General features: G+C 43.5%; 1 protein-coding gene across 1 annotated transcript; it reads left to right on the top strand.

The window, feature by feature from the left end:
* Positions 1–885: 885 nt before the first annotated feature.
* On the top strand, positions 886–2,574 carry LOC132619942 (uncharacterized). The gene has a single exon (XM_060334687.1). The coding sequence runs from the start codon at positions 886–888 to the stop codon at positions 2,572–2,574; it is 1,689 nt and encodes a 562-aa protein (XP_060190670.1).
* Positions 2,575–17,231: the final 14,657 nt, after the last annotated feature.

Here is a 17,231-nt window from a genome sequence, read left to right as displayed (position 1 = left end):
CCCATCTGTTCTTAAGTTCATTTTTATTATACCTCGTGTAAGTTCATAACAAAGGGTATCGACCTCGGTAACTATACCCGAGGCCAGACACACTTAACAAGTTGGTTAGATCTGCTTCTCTATTCACTTATTGATATATCTCGCCATCTAATCTTGAATTGAATTTAGCCACATATCTTTGGCATCACACATAAATTTAATTGTTCTCCGTTTTAAGGTTAAACAGTTTGGCACCCATCGTGGGGCCTTAGATAGTAGTGGCGGTTCAATACAACATTCTGGTCACACTCGATATTTTACACTTGTTCTTGAAGGTTTGATTTCAGGTATACCAGAAATGTCGGATTCCCATTCTGTCAACTTCCAAGTGGAACCAAGCCATCATGAGCATGACGACAGGGACGTACCAAACAACAACACGCCCCCCATTAATCCTGTTCAAGTCGGATCATCAGTGGGCAACGTACCGGCCGGTGAGAATAACAGGGCCATGCTACAACAGCTCCAAAACCAATTAGACATGGCCATGGCTCAATTGCAGGCCCAGCAAGAGATTATAGCGCAATTGAAAAATCAGGGTCAGGCATCCGATATTGCCCCATCAGAACAGACCCAGTATACGGAGGAAAGACATGCCTCACGGGATAACGAGAACCACCCCGGACAAAGTACCAAATTGATTAGAATGCTCGAAGAATTGACCAAACGGGTCGAATCCAGTGAAAAGAAGATAGAGGCAAACGATAAGAAGGTGGAGAACTATAATTCGAGGGTTGATCAGATTCCGGAGGCTCCGCCAGTGTTGAAGGGACCGGATTCGAAAACGTTTGTTCAAATGTCGTTTCCGCAAGTGCGGCACCGACGAAAATCCCCAAGAGATTTCACATGCCCGATATCCCAAAGTACAATGGGACAACGGACCCAAATGAGCATGTTACTGCGTATACGTGCGCTATTAAGGGCAATGATCTCGCCGATGACGAAAGGGAATCATTGCTACTTAAGAAATTCGGGGAAACTCTGTCAAAGGGGGCTATGATTTGGTATCATAACTTGCTCGAGCACTCGATTGATTCATTTGCCATGCTCGCTGATGCTTTCGTTAAGGCCCATGTCGGGGCCATCAAGGTCGAAACTCAAAAATCAGACTTGTTCAATGTTAAGCAACGAGATGATGAGACCCTCCGCGAGTTTGTGGCTCGATTTCAAATGGAGCGCATGGACTTACCTCCAGTTACTAACGATTGGGCCGTTCAGGCTTTCACCCAAGGGCTCAGCTCGAGGAGCTCGATCACATCTATGGAATTAAAACAAAACTTGGTAGAATACCCGGCAATCGCCTGGGCTGATGTGCACAACAGGTATCAGTCGAAGATCAGGGTCGAAGACGATAAGATTCTGAGGGCCGCTTCAGTATCATGGCATTCCGGTAAAGGAGGTAATCGCTCAAGGAGAGTGACAGATCGAGATTCCAGATCATCATATGACAGATACCAGCCTTACCCGCTCGATCGAAGGGGTAATGGGCGTAACAACAAATCGGGCAAGAATGATAGGAGAAACGATCGAAGGAATGATCGGGGCCAAAATAACTGTGGTTTGGTAAACAGAAATGTTATCGATAGAGCTCCGGGAAACAGAGAAACTCCAAGGTTATCCGAGTACAACTTTTGCGTTGATGTAGCAACCTTAGCGGCAGCCGTTATCCGAAACAAAGAAACAAGGCATCCGAGGCCAATCCAATCTGACCCGGAGAAGCGGGATAAAAGTCTTATTTGTAAGTATCATCATACTCACGGCCATCGAACCGAGGATTGTCGACAGCTGAGAGAGGAGGTCGCCCATCTGTTCAATTTGGGGCATCTTCGAGAATTCCTAAGTGAACGAGCAAAAACCCATTTTAAAAACCTAGATTCCAATAAGCAGGATAGGCCGGAAGAGCCCCAGCAAGTGATACACATGATCATGGGAGGAACTGACATTCCTATTAGACCGGTTATGAAGCTTACAAAAATTTCCATAACAAAGGAAAAGCGTATCCGAAACGATGACCCCGATGGCCCCATCACTTTCGATGACGAGGACATGGAGGGCATCGCCCAGCCGCATAATGACGCACTGGTAATATATGTCCTTGTTAATAAGTTTAGAATTAAACGTGTGTTGATTGATCATGGTAGCTCGGCTAATATCATCCAATGGAGAGTCATCGAACAGCTGGGACTACTAGATCAGATCGTGTCGGCTATACGGGTCCTCAATGGATTTAACATGGCATGCGAAACGACGAAGGGTGAAATCACTATACCGATCAGTATGGCAGGAACTACGCAACAGACGAAATTTTATTTGATAGAGGGAGATATGGGATACAATGCATTGCTAGGCAGACCGTGGATTCACCTCGTAAGAGCGGTTCCCTCGACTATGCATCAGGTATTGAAATTCCCGACTCCAGAAGGTATCAAAACAGTATGTGGTGAACAGCAGGCCGCAAAAGAAATGTTCGCGGTTGAAGAATCTGTTAAGACTATAAAGGCGCCAGATCAGAGTGAAGAGAAAAATGCCAACTAGCAATCACAGATCCCGATCCCGAAATCTTTGGAAGATCGGAACGGAGACACGCTAGACGAAGAGTTAAAATTCGGAATACCGAGAGCATTTGTGGTGCCCGATGATTCTGACGCCACTAAGTCCACCATTGAAGAACTCGAGCAAGTCACACTGTTCATCCATCTACCAGAAAAGAAGGTATACCTGGGCACGGGGTTAACCCCCGAGCTCAGGAAAGAATTTATTGAGTTTCTTAAAATTAACTCAGATTGCTTTGCTTGGTCCCATTTAGACATGACAGGTATTCCACCGGACATGACGACACACAAGTTGAGCTTGGATCCAAGTTTTCCCTCAGTCAAACAAAAGAGAAGGCCACAACCCGAGGTGAAACATGCATTCGTTAAGGACGAGGCAACCAAGCTCCTTAATGTAGGGTCCATTCGAGAGGTAAAATACCCAGATTGGTTAGCTAACGTTGTAGTAGTGCCTAAAAAGGGGAATAAGTTTAGAATATGCGTAGACTATAAAGATTTAAACAAAGCCTGCTCGAAGGATTCCTTTTCTTTGCCTAGCATCGATCGCATGATCGACGCTACCGCGGTTCACGACACGCTGAGCTTTCTCGATGCATATTCCGGGTACAACCAAATACAAATGGACCCGGAGGATCGAGAAAAAACCTCCTTTATAACTAGGTTTGGCACATATTGCTATAATGTAATGCCTTTCGGCTTAAAAAATGCCGGTGCCACCTATCAGCGTTTAGTCAACCGAATGTTTGAACACCAAATAGGGAAATCCATGGAAGTTTATATAGATGACATGGTCGTTAAGTCCCTGCGAGCAGAGGACCATTTGAAATTTTTGGAGGAACCTTTCAGCATATTAAGAAAGTACAACATGAAGCTGAATCGGAAAAATGTGCCTTCGGAGTCGGATCGGGCAAGTTTCTCGGATTCATGGTATCAAATCGGGGAATCAAAATTCAACCAGATAAGATAAAGGCAATCGAAGATATCACCATGATAAACGGCATTAAAGGAGTACAGAGATTAACAGGACGGATAGCTGCCCAGAGCCGATTCATCTCCAGATCCTCGGATAAGAGTCACCGTTTCTTCTTGTTGCTCAAGAAAAAGACTGACTTTGCATGGACCCCCGAATGTCAAACGGCCTTGGCAGAACTCAAGAGATACTTATCAAGTCCACCTCTACTCCACACACCAAAAGCGAACGAGCAGTTGTATCTATACCTGGCGGTGTCCGAGATAGTGGTGAGCGGTGTCCTGGTTCGAGAGGAGAAAGGTACGCAATACCCGATTTACTATGTAAGTAGAACCCTCAGTGATGCCGAAACCAGGTATCCACATCTGGAAAAACTTGCTTTGGCTTTATTAAGTGCATCTAAAAAATTAAAACCTTACTTTCAGTGTCATCCCATATGCGTCGTAATGTCCTACCCCTTAAGGAACGTCTTGCATAGACCCGAACTCTCAGGTCGACTAGCAAAGTGGGTTGTGGAGATTAGCGGGTATGATATTGAATACAAACCCCGAACTGCAATTAAATCCCAAATATTGGCGGATTTTGTGGCCGATTTTGCACTGGCCATGATCCCCGACGTCGACAAGGAGATGCTTCTTGCCTCGGGGACTAGTACGGGAGTCTGGACCCTTTACACGGATGGTGCGTCTAACGTGAAAGGGTCCGGGTTAGGGATCGTTCTCAAACCTCCCTCAGGTGACATATTAAGACAATCTATTAGGTCTGCTGATTTAACTAACAACGAAGCCGAGTATGAGGCTATGATTGTAGGTTTAGAACTGACTAAAAGCTTTGGAGTCGAGATCGTAGAGGCCAAGTGCGATTCTCTCTTGGTGGTCAACCAAACGAATGAAACCTTCGAAATCAAAGATGACAGAATGCGGAAATATCAAGAGAAGTTGCAGGTTGTCCTCCGCCAGTTCAAGGAGTGGACTTTGGAACACGTACCCCGGGATCAAAATAATGAAGCGGATGCCCTGGAAAATCTAGGATCCTCAGTCGAATCAGAAGGGTTCGCCTCCGGGGCTGTGGTATAGTTGACAAAATCAGTCATAGAGACCGGCCACGCCGAGATAAACTCGACCAGCCTCACTTGGGATTGGAGGAACAAATACATAGACTATCTCAAAACAGGAAAGCAACCATTCGATACCAAGGAATCAAGGGCCCTCCAAAAAAAGGCGGCTATATTTTGTTTGGTCGATGGCCAGTTGTACCGAAGGTCATTCCACGGCCCCTTAGCGAGATGCCTAGGACCAGGGGAAACCGACTATGTTATGAGGAAAGTTCACGGAGGCACTTGTGGAAACCATTCGGGAGCTGATTCATTGGTCCGCAAGCTGATCAGAGCAGGATACTACTGGAACGAGATGGAGGAGGATGCCAAAACCTTCGTTCGAAAATGTAACGAATGCCAAAGGCATGCCCCGTCAATACATCAACCCGGGGAAGAAATCCATCCGGTCCTCTCCCCATGACCATTCATGAAATGGGACATGGGTATAGTGGGACCTTTTCCATGGGCCCCAGGTAAGACACAATTTACTTTACTAATGACTGATTATTGCTCTAAATGGGTCGAAGCACAGGCACTCGAGAAAGTCAGGGAAAAAGAGGTCATTAATTTCATTTACGACCATATAATCTGTCGATTCGGGGTACCAGCGGAGATCGCGTGTGATAACGGGAAGCAGTTCATAGGTAGCAAGGCAACAAGTTTTTCGAAGAATACAGAATCAAGAAAATCTTATCAACCCCGTACCATCCGAGCGCGAATGGTCAGGCCGAGTCTACCAATAAAACCATATTACAGAATTTAAAGAAAAGACTAGCCGGTTCCAAGCACGAATGGAAGGAGGTTCTGCCCGAGGTTTTATGGGCCTACCGCACAACGGTAAGGTCGAGCACCGGGGAGACTCTATTTTCCCTTGTATACGGAGCCGAGGCCCTGATACCCGTCGAGGTTGGTGAGCCAAGCTTAAAATTCCGTTATGCCACTGAGAACTCTAACCATGAAGCAATGTCCGTCAATCTGGATCTTGTGGACAAAAGAAGGGAAACTGCTCATATCCGCATAGCCGCACAAAAATAGAGCATGCAAAGGTATTATAATCGGAGGACCAACCTCAGACATTTTCAAATTGGGGACTTGGTACTAAGGAAGGTCACACTTCATACAAAAAACCCTCACGAAGGGAAACTAGCTCCGAATTGAGAAGGACCGTACCGAGTCACTGGAATAATCGGAAAGGGTTCTTATCAGCTCGAGAATGAAGACGGACAACAGCTGAAAAACAACTAGAATGTGGCACACATAAAACGATATTACTGTTAAAGGTACGAATAACTTTTCTTTTGTTTTCTTCTCTCTCGATCTAACCATGCAGGGATACAGTCCGAGGGACAACGAAACAGTACAGCAGATACTCGAAAGTCATGGAGTTAGGGCTGAAAGCACGTGTTGCACTCTTTTTCCCTTCGACCGTTTTGTCCCGAAGTGGGTTTTCGACAAGGTTTTTAATGAGGCAGCGCCGAACATCGTGCTACACATGTAGAGCATATCAATCAAAGACCGGAGACCGGGGCTGCACATACCAGGTTAATAGTACCCGAGCCCTCATACTTCGGACTCGAATACTAGGGGACTATTATACCATGAGTTCAATGATAACTATGTAAAAGCCAAAGCCTCAACGATATGATCAGATGTAAGAACCAAACGATCGATTAAATCGTGTCCACTTAGTTTGTTCTTGCCGTGGCAACAATTGCAAATGCATCTCTGGCCGGTTTTTTCAATAAAAAACTTACTTCGATCAAAAGGATCTGATGTTGCCAAATACCGAAAAACTATGGCATAACAGTTAAAGACTACGGTCTAAACTATGACGTAAACAGTTAAAGACTTCGGTCTAAAAAACATATGCAAGCTCGAAAGCTGCGACCTAAGACTGTTAAAGATCACGATCTAAAAACGCAAAATTGCCATGATCGGGTCTGTCTTGCAAATTATGAATAAAGCAACGACTAACGACAACACAGACTAAAACCCAATCATGGGCCGTTACCATTTGAATTTTATCCTGGCTGAAACAATATGGCAAATTATAATGAAGGCATAAACCGAACAAGCATTGAACCGAGGAGTACTTTGCAAATATCAAATACAAATTTTGATTCATACATACATAAAGTAGATTTACAAAGGCTCGGAATAGTGGCATCAAAACAAAGGTGTAAAAACAAAAGAATGGAGATAAGGCCCCGAACCTAATCTTCATCTGACCCCTCGGCCTCTTCATCGACTGACTCAAGGTCGATATTCGAATCCTCAGGGTCGAACGCAGTTTTTGCTTCTGCTTCAAGCTTCTTGGCTTTCTCGATCAGATCTGATAAGTCCACACCAGTGGCTTGAACTTCTTCGAGGGTCTTCTTTCGGGACAAGCACCGCTCATACTCATCTCTAAGATTATTGGCCTTTTCGACAGCAGTGACATCGGCCTTGTACTGCTCTAACATGTCGTCATAACCCGAGATCTGGTTAAGAACCTTTCCATGCTCAGTTTGCATATCGGTGATGACCCGGTTCAATCGATCCCGTACCATTTTGGCTGCAGCAAGTGGTGAGCTAAGGCCATTCATTTGTTCCACTGACGCCCGAAGTTGCTCCCGGAGAACATCACATTCGGCTACAACACCGATGATCATTTCATGGAGGGCATCAAACTCGGGCTTGATCCCATTAAGTTCTGCCCGGAGTTGATCAATCTGGCCAACATAAGCTCGGGCCTGAGAAGCAAGGGCTTTAGCATCGGCTATTAAAGATTTATTGTAAACTTCAAAAGCCTTTACCTTCTTTGCCAACTGGTCACGTTCCCGTTTGGCCTCGGCAGCTTCGTTTCGAGCCGCTGCTAAATCCGATTTAAGCATAGAAAGATCAGGGAGAGACGAGATATATCGCAACTTCTGCTCATATAGATTCATGAGCTCGTCCACCTCCTGACTCTTACTTTTGAGCTCCTCCTTGAGTCAGCCCACTTCATGCCTAAGCCAATCGAAGCTTGCATGATGAAGCACAGAAGCCTATAAGGGAAAAAGGAACAGTTATTAAAATGAGGCATGAAATTAAAAGCTGAGTAAAAAGAACATAAGGACGAGACTTACCCGATTCAATGCATGCTGAGCCTCATTGAAAAGGCACGATTCGCTGACTTCGGCCATTTTCTTACGGTCCTCTTGGGACACCAGAGGGTACAGATAGCTAGACACCCCAGCAGGACCCGATAACATGTTCATATCAGCCGGCACCTTAAAAGTGATTAGCCTCTTCCGATTCGGATCGATACTAGGGGCAGAAAACGATTTCTCCAACCTGGGACCAGAATTAACCCCGAAACGGTCGGCTACAGGGATGGGCAAATGCTCGAAACCCGACATACCCGGAGCGGGTATTTCATAACCCTCATGACCGGCCGCCCTTTGCTCGATCACCTTGCCTTTGGGTTTTTCGTCATCGGCAGGAATATCCACTAATGGCGGCGGAGAATCCTGTATGCAAATTATCATTTCAGATGAGGCCACAGCTTGTATCGGAAGGACGAAACCAATACCGTACAAAGGAAGAATAGTAGGTACCTTAGAGCCTGATACCGATGAAGTTGCCTTCGATCCAGCTACTGCGGTTGGCAGTTTTTCAGCACTTCGAGTAGAAGTATGATTGGAGGCCCCGACTTTCGATCCGATGATCCCTGCATCCGTCGTCCTCGAGATGCCAGTCGACCCAGCCAGAATTCGACTTGAGCTTTCCACCAATAGTGGAGTGATTGCGACAGAATCGGTCAAATCATGCTCACCCAACGCCTGATCGTCGTCGTCAGAATGGTCCAATAATTGACCAACAACCTCAGCGTCCAAAGCACGGGCCGAGATATCTTCCGACGAGGTCTCTCGAATAACGACCCTCGATCGTTTCCTATACTGGGAAGGAGCTCGAGATGATTCAGAGGATTTTCTTTTCCTCCTTTCGACTAGGTCTCCCTGACCGGGAGCTTCGATATCCTGCTCATCAGCTGAGGTCTCGGCAGTTTCCTGGCCCCGAATTCTGGTGGCCTTTGACAAATCTGTGAAGCAAAAAGAGGAACAGTCATTACCTAACTAACGTGGCATATTGCACAGAATAGAAAGGATGACGCTCTAAGGGGAAGACTTATCATGGGTCCCGGCCTCCCAACGGGACCGGGACAAACTCCTCCAGGTACGTTCGGCATAAGTAAGTTTGGAACATATTTTCCCAATCCACTGGTCGAGGTTAGGAACCACACCAAGGGTTCGAATAAGTGTTGTATACACACGAATAAATAAAAAAGGTTCAGTATCGGTGCAGTCATGCGGCCGAATCGCATCGACATAAAGTTACTTACGTTTTGGTTTCCATTTCTCGGGAAACGATAATTTATCAGCGGGAATCAGACCCGCTGTCCTGATTCGGACAAACCTGCCCTGCCAGTCTCGGTCTCTATCTTCGTCCAGACCGAAGAATGGCTCTTTTCTAGCTCGTTTTGAGAGTTTTATCATTCCCCCTCTGAAGACACAGGGGCTATATAGTCGAAGTAGGTGGTGTACCGTGAACGGAATGTTCATGTTTGTAGCAAAATAACGGAGGAGCACAACAATCCTCTAAAATGACGGGTGAATTTGGCCGAGGATGATCTCGTACCGCTTGCAGAAATCGACAACCACAGGGTCCAGTGTGGTGAACGTGAAAGGGTAAGTATAAACATTTAAGTACCCTTCCACGTAGGTCGATATGGCTTCAACCTGGTCGGGAATAACGACCTCCTTACCTTTCCAACCACAATCTTCCTTGACTTGTTAGAGTTTATTCGGGGGTATCGTGCACAGATAGGCTGATATTTCGACACCTCGATCCCCCTGTTGAGAAGGTTTCTCGACTTTGAAGTCCCGAATGGTCGAACAGTCTTGAGGAACGAAATCAGTCAGCAGTGGCTCTGGTTTAAGAGCCGAAGACGTCTCACCGACCTTAGCCTTTGAAGATTTGCTCGTCATTTTGAAAGTATGAAGATAAGAAGGTTTAAATAAAGGCTTGAAGATTGAACAGGAAATTAGGATGAAGATATGAAGATATGAAGGTTTGAAGATATGAAGATCAACGTATTCAGAACACACGAAGGTAAAAATTCCCTTTGGTAAAAGTCGAAAAGTGAAAAAAGAAGGGGAAAACTTGCTTTTATAGAGTGGGACCGAGACGTTTTACCTTCCGCAACCAGCTTCAGAGCCAATGGCGCTTCGACACGTGTCGATGTCAGACAGATGTGATGGATGTGACCTTGATCCTATCTAATCATGGGAAGCATACACGAGAAGGAGACGGGGCATCCACTCAACCAACAGATCGTTCTTAAACGGGTCGACCTTCCAAAGAGACCTAGATCGGGACCTCGAACGAACACCTCCGTGATCGAGTAAAGCTTCCGAATATGTCACAAAGGATGTTGTTTCAAACCAGTCGTGGCCGAGTTTAACAACAAGATGCTCGATTACGGTGGCCGGTAGCAAAACATGTCGGGTTTTTTCGGATTATGGAATAAGTGATTACTGATCGAATATAACAAGGGCATATACGAAGGTTTGGGTACAAACAATACGCATGGAATGCTCAATAAAGTCCAATAACAACCAATTTGCAAGATTCCATTAAATATTTTTTCCATTTCATAGAATTCCGACTGTGCCGGATACATCAATACATCAAAAAAAGCAGAAGAAACCCTATTCTACGACTAGTAATTGGAAAACAAAAGTAAGGCAGCCACACCCTTACTCAACCTAACAACTCGGAGGATGAGATCTCCGAGTCTATCCACGGGATGCGGCAATGACGGGTGATACCGATTAGATGTCCCCGTGACTTGCACCATAGGTGGACGACCCAGGGATATCCAATCCCGGTAAATCTTCTTCATCGAGCACAATCACTGGTGTAGTTTCACCCGAAGGCATTTCCCGACGGGTCCCTATAATATGGCGAGTTCCAACTCGAGATTCAACCCCCGAATGCACAATGGGAAAACTTCTGGCCTCCATTTGTCTAGGTGGCCTCGATGGAGCGGGTGTTCTTCTTCCCCGAACTATGTCCTCGGCTACCGATTTTCCTTTGGAACTCGTCCGAAGTCCTGGAAACCAAAGGTATTGAGTTAAGATATAATACAAGGAAGTAAGGATCGAAACGATCAGATTAAGAAGTTACCATGGTCTTTGCCTTTCCACCATTCAGGTGTCATTCTTCTCCAAAAACGGACTAGGTTACGAGAAGCCCGGAGAAGGGCAATCACCCATTCAAAAATAGCAGTTTCAAGCGTGGGCTCAACTGGATCCGGTGAAGGGTTCCACACTTCGGGAAAATCGACAGACGATTGACAGTGAAGTTGAACCGTGTGTATCATCATGAATCGATAAAGCCATCCTTGATCATAATCGTCTTCGGGGTCGATTAGGCTTCAGCTTCCCCTGGGAAGCAACTGAATAATTCCCCCTCGGATCACCCGAGGTATATATAAATGAAGCAAATGATCGAGGGTAAAAGCGACTCCGTCCGCATTGGCCAACTTCTCAATACAGAGCACGAGCCTCCAAATTTGCGGGGCGATCTGCCCGATACATATTCGATATCGATGGCAGAAGTCCGCGATTATTCTATGAACAGGGAAGGTGAACCCTATGGCAAAGGGATAAGTGTATGATAACGAGTAACCGGCAACGTGATGATTTATTTTCACACCCTCCCCAACGGGGAGAAGATCGACGTCTGTGCCTAGATGGCAATCTTCCCTGATCGTAGTAATGGTGCTATCACCGATACAAGATTCGAAATCTTCCACCAGGTCAAGATTGTGAAGGACTTTGCAGTCATTCGTATAAATAAAACCCGACAGAACAATACTAGCAACAATAGATTCTAAGTCCCTATCAGAGCCAGCGGCTCTAGTCGATGGCATGAACGAATGCTGATCTTCACCCTGAGTCAACAACGGTACGTAAACCATGATTAGAAGGTCCTCCTTAACAAAAGGTATTCTCACCCTGGAACAAGAAGATTGAAGATCTGAAGAGTATTATGGGCTCAATGCAGGAATATCAGTAGGTTTTAAGGTGGAACAAAGTGAGGTTTGAAGAAGTGCAGATGCATGGAAAAGAAAGAAGACATGGGCTTTATATAGAAAGGGATTGAAGAGATCTTGTAGCGTATCAAGGATTCTGATACAAGGAGGATTCCCCAAAATGATTTGGTGGCTGGGTAATAATGACCTAGCATCGGGCAGAGTGAGGTTTGACTTAAAGGTCCTGTCCTAGGAAATTGGAGGCGGCTGCTCAGTTTATTTGGGTCAATTCCCCACCATCAATAATTGTACCTCGGGAAATGGGGGAACTATTTGTATACGGGTAAAACCGAGGATACAGGCATGCTCGGTTTCCCGTTGTTACTGTTATGCTCGGTCATGATACGACCGTCTCACCGGGAACGAGGCTTCGAGTTCGAGCCGGGATGAGGCGATAAAGGAAGGGCGATTGACTGCCATCAGCGGGAGACCGAAATATCTGTCCTCAACCGAATATTTCGGCGTCGATCTCGGCAAAACAGCTGTTACCAGATTTACTTGCTTTATTTAGAATTGTACTAGGGTTGAAACTTCTCTACTATATAAGGGGGAGGTTATCATTCATGAAGGGGGTTGGCAATAACAAGGAGAGAAATAGTTTACATTAACAATCATAAGAATCCTATTAAACCCATTCCCATCTGTTCTTAAGTTCATTTTTATTATACCTCGTGTAAATTCGTATTAAAGGGTATCGACCTCGGTATCTATACCCGAGGCCAGACACACTTAACAAGTTGGTCAGATATGCTTCTCTATTCACTTATTTATATATCTCACCATCTAATCTTGAATTGAATTTATCCACATATCTTTGGCATCACGCATAAATTTAATTGTTCTCCGTTTTAAGGTTAAACACACACAAGACCTGATATGGTAGAAAGCGCATGGCAATCTCGCCAAAAGGAGAATACCACATGCCAAAGTGAGCTGTTAATTTGCTAGAGAAAATCAGAGACTTAGGTGTTTTCTGGGTTCGTCTAACTGGGATGATCGATATGTTTTGGGCATTTAAAATGATTGGTCGGGTTGTGCTATTGTGGGCTGAGCGAATTGGGGATATTGGGCTCAACTTTGGGCTGCTTTCTTGGAGTTAAAAGATGGCTAAGGGTGAGTTTAGATCATGACCCTTTCATTCCAATTTTAACCAAAACATTAAATCCGTAGCCAATTTAAATCAATTTGAAATCAACTTATGTCAATTAAAATCCTTCTTTGAAATCAAAACGGTTTGAAATAAGATTGAGCTAAATTAATTATTCAACTAACTAATTAAGCTTCTTTACTTTAACAAAATAAAATATTGACTTTAAATTGATAATAAAAATGCTTATTTAATTAAACCTTGTTTTTGTGCAAATTGATTTTTGAATTGAAAAAATCGACATAATTTATACTTAAAAGTTATATGTAACATATATATAATATATATTATGGTATTTTGCCAATGAAATGGAAAAATATCACCAAAAGCTATTTTAAAAAGTATTTTTGGATTTTCTGAATAATTCTTTTAATCTGTTTGCGATTCAAGAAGCTTGACCAGCCAATTTGAATTTTTGTAAGGCAAAAATTGGGTGTCAACAACCATACCAGCCTAAATGGATTTAAAACATCATCTACAAGGCTCGAAGGCTAAACACATAGTCTTCGTCACAATTACAGTAGTTTTATATTTTAATTTCCCATACAGATACACCGGTACCTGCACAAGTGTTTGTCACCTCACGAGTATGGGACCCCAAATTCCCCATTAAGCCCCTTAATTTAATTAACCAACACAAAACACTACATAAAGGGTCTAGTAAGTCTCAACTTGCCTTATATTTGAAGTCCCGTAGTTCATGAATGGATTTCTCTTCGTCCATGCCTCCAAACAATCCCAATCTCGATCCGAGTGAAGAATAAGCCTTCCAGAATCTCTACCACATCTAAATTGGCCAAATGAGTTCAATATAGTCAAAATGTTATTATAAGAGGTTAGACGAGTCCAACGATACCCATATTGATATACATTATTTCAGAATGCAAAAACGAACCCAAAAAGCCAACCCTGAGCCCACAAGGGCAAAACTGGAATTTTATTGTAAAAATCGATTTACCCACAGCCCATAGGTTCTAGATCAAAAAAATCAACCAATTTCATCCATGAATTTACCCTTAAATTAATGATTTATCATTTCCCAACTTTAGGGCTCAAACCCCCAATTTCTACAACCCAAACACGGATAAAAATGATAACCAGTAGAAATAATTATGCGAAAACACCAAAATAAAGGTTAGATACTTACCCCCTTTCAAAGATGAGAATCTAGCCACCAAAATCGCCTCAAATGGAGCTCTAGAACTCAAAATATATCCAAAATACTCTAAATCCTGATATGGCTTTTAAAACACTATCCAGACATTTTTTTCTTCATCGAGATCGCAACTTCCACATCACGATCGCGAAGGCAATTTTTTTTTTGCCTAAAAAATTTCTTCATCTCAATCGCCACCCCAGGTCGCGATCACGAAGCACAATTTTAAACCAAACACCAGAAAATTCCAAATACGCTTCCTATCTTTGATTCAACACCCGAAACTCATCCGGAACCTCCCGAACACATATGCATTTTGATCATAAAACACACTACAAACCTACTTAGGTACTCAGAATTTCCAACAGAGGTCATCTTGAGCCGGTGTTGACCAAGGTCAACTCCAATTCTTCAAAATACTAGATTTTCAACCAACGATCCAAATCACACCCGAAAGACTCGGTGTCACGACCCAAAACCTTAGGGCCATGACGGGCACCCGGGCCCTACATGCCAGCACCACGAATCATGCTTTCATATCATAATCATAAACACGGGTGGACCTCAAGGGTCATCAGATGGAAATTTGGAAGATCACAAGAGACATATGCTAGAAAGGGATGAGCCCGAAAAGGACATACTTTATAAATATGCTGGAAAAAACTGTACAAGCTGACTAGGCCATCATAGCTGATTATACAACAAAATATAGGCCGAGGGGACCATACAATGTCTAACTGTACCATAACTGTCTACAAGCCTCTAATAGAGTGCATGACATAACAAGGTCGGGATAGGGCCTCGCCATACTCATATGTACACAACCTTTTGCGATCATCTTCCGCGCCTTGAGATAGGAAATAAACCTACCTCTCGGCGAAGCTGTATTACCTTTCCATTCCAGAATTACCTCTTCTAGAAACTGAAACCGAACCATCTTTGTTCTGCAATCAACGTAAGCATAACAAGAACCCAACTAGTCCATACCTATAATAGCATCAAAGTCCACCATATCCAACTCAATCAAGTCTGCTGCGGTATGACGATTACAGACGATAACTACATAATTCATGTATACTCGTCAGCTATCACCGGGTCTCCAAAAGGTCTAGACACCTCAAAAGGCCTAATCTTCTAAGGTTCTATTATCACGACCTATTTTGCCTAAGTCGTGCGGGCACTTACCTTTCCACCTCGTTAAGCGAACCCTCAACCCAACAATGAATAAATACGTAAATAATGAAATTAAGCAACGAAATAGAATAAATACATAAGTCTCACGATATATATAAGTAGTAGAATAGTGCATAATGACGATAACACCCCCAGGGTCTAGTCTGAATAACACAAGAGCATCTAAAAGGGAAATAATACAATATGGAATACTAATACATAAAGTGTATATGTCTCTGAATAGAATAGGACATAAAGATAAGAAAGTCTTCAAGGCAGCGGATGGCCATGCTCACTGTGGAAACTTAAGAATAGAGTTGAAGCGACTATCAGCCACGCGTCACAGAATTGGATCCAACCTGATACTCTGTATTCATAAAATAATGCAACAAGTGTAGATCAGTACAAACAACAGTATTGGTAGGCATCATCGGCCGATTAAGCATAGCTAACATGGCTTAGATAATAAAGCAAATAAGCAAATAAACCAACAAGTATGAGACAATGTAATCAATTCCAAGTATCCGTCATCGCCTATGTAAAACATCTAATCCCTAATAGCCAAGTCTGAATATATCCAATCCAATCCAACATCACAATACAACACCAAACATCTCAATTAAGTCATAATGCAATGCAATGCAATAATGTATGAATGCAATGCAAATGCGGTGTACACATGTACTCCGGACGGAAATATCGACATCTCGATAGCACAACCCAGCGTGACTCGCGAAGTCTAAGTGCCACCCATCCCGGATCTTTGCCCAACAGACAGACGGGACCCCGGATCTTTGCCCACGGGGAGTTCTCACCAGCACCACCCCATAGGACCCACGGAGTCCATGCACTATCAACGTTCCGAAACTAACATCGAAAATCGGCCATGCAACAACGATTCCAGAATGAACATTAGATATCGGCCATCTCACATCACTCAAGTAAAAGAGTTTCATCAAGTATCCATTTCACACAATCAATGATTTCGGGATGAACATCGGACATCAGTCATCTCACGTCACTCAAGTAAAACTGATCCCAGCTCGTCAAGTATTTCCTCAAATATCATCAATAATCATGCTCAATATCACAAGTACCAACCATGGGTACGCCAACAATGTATATGAATCACAAATACCAACAGTGGGTATGCCAGTAATATAACCTAATCACAAGTACCAACAACGGGTACGCCAATAATATATCCGAATATAATTACCAGCAGTGGGTATGCCAACATATCATAATCAAGAGGATAAAACAGAATCCAATATCTACCGATGACTCATGGCATCAAGCCAACACAATAGAACAATCATACACAACACAACGGGGTGGCCAGTCCCAACACACAACATGGCCCAACCTAAGGCAATATCCAACCCAACTTCATACCGAAGGTTCACATGCTGTCTCGGACAATATAATCTCAATATGCGCTTTGCTATACAAAGTCTCACCAAAGGTAAGCCATAACCTACCTGGATAGCCGAACCGCAACACCAACAACTCACTCTTCTGCCTTGCCTTTCCGCTAAACCATAGAACCAAAGTAGTCTAAGCACAATCGAATTCTAGATTAAAAATCATGAAGAATGATATTAATATTGCTACTATTTAATTTAGGTTAATTCCAACCCTAGAAATTGGGGAAACGATCCCACAAGGGCAAAACGGGAAATTCAGAAGCAAAATATCAAATTAGGCACTAGGTTATCATAACCCAACCACTAATTGCTGATTCAACTTAAGGATTTGCCTAAATTCTGATTTCAAGCAAAACTCCCAATTTGGGTATAAACCCTAACTCTTTGATTCCGAAATTCAACACTATAAATGGAAGATATAGGGTTAACAAGCTTAGATTCATCAAAATCTAACATAAACATCATCAATTTATCATTTCTAAGCCTAGAGAAAGTGTTCATCAAAACCCTCTTCCAACTTCCATCATTAAGGGATTTTTAAAGGGAAAGGG

Source organism: Lycium barbarum, chromosome 11 (assembly GCF_019175385.1).
Source record: "Lycium barbarum isolate Lr01 chromosome 11, ASM1917538v2, whole genome shotgun sequence".
Lineage (NCBI taxonomy): Eukaryota > Viridiplantae > Streptophyta > Magnoliopsida > Solanales > Solanaceae > Lycium > Lycium barbarum.
This window is presented reverse-complemented; position numbering and strand designations above follow the sequence as displayed.

What these genes read in the sequence shown, in the direction of transcription:
- LOC132619942 (XM_060334687.1), top strand. Translation starts at nt 886, where the DNA reads ATGCCCGATATCCCAAAGTACAATGGGACAACGGACCCAAATGAGCAT.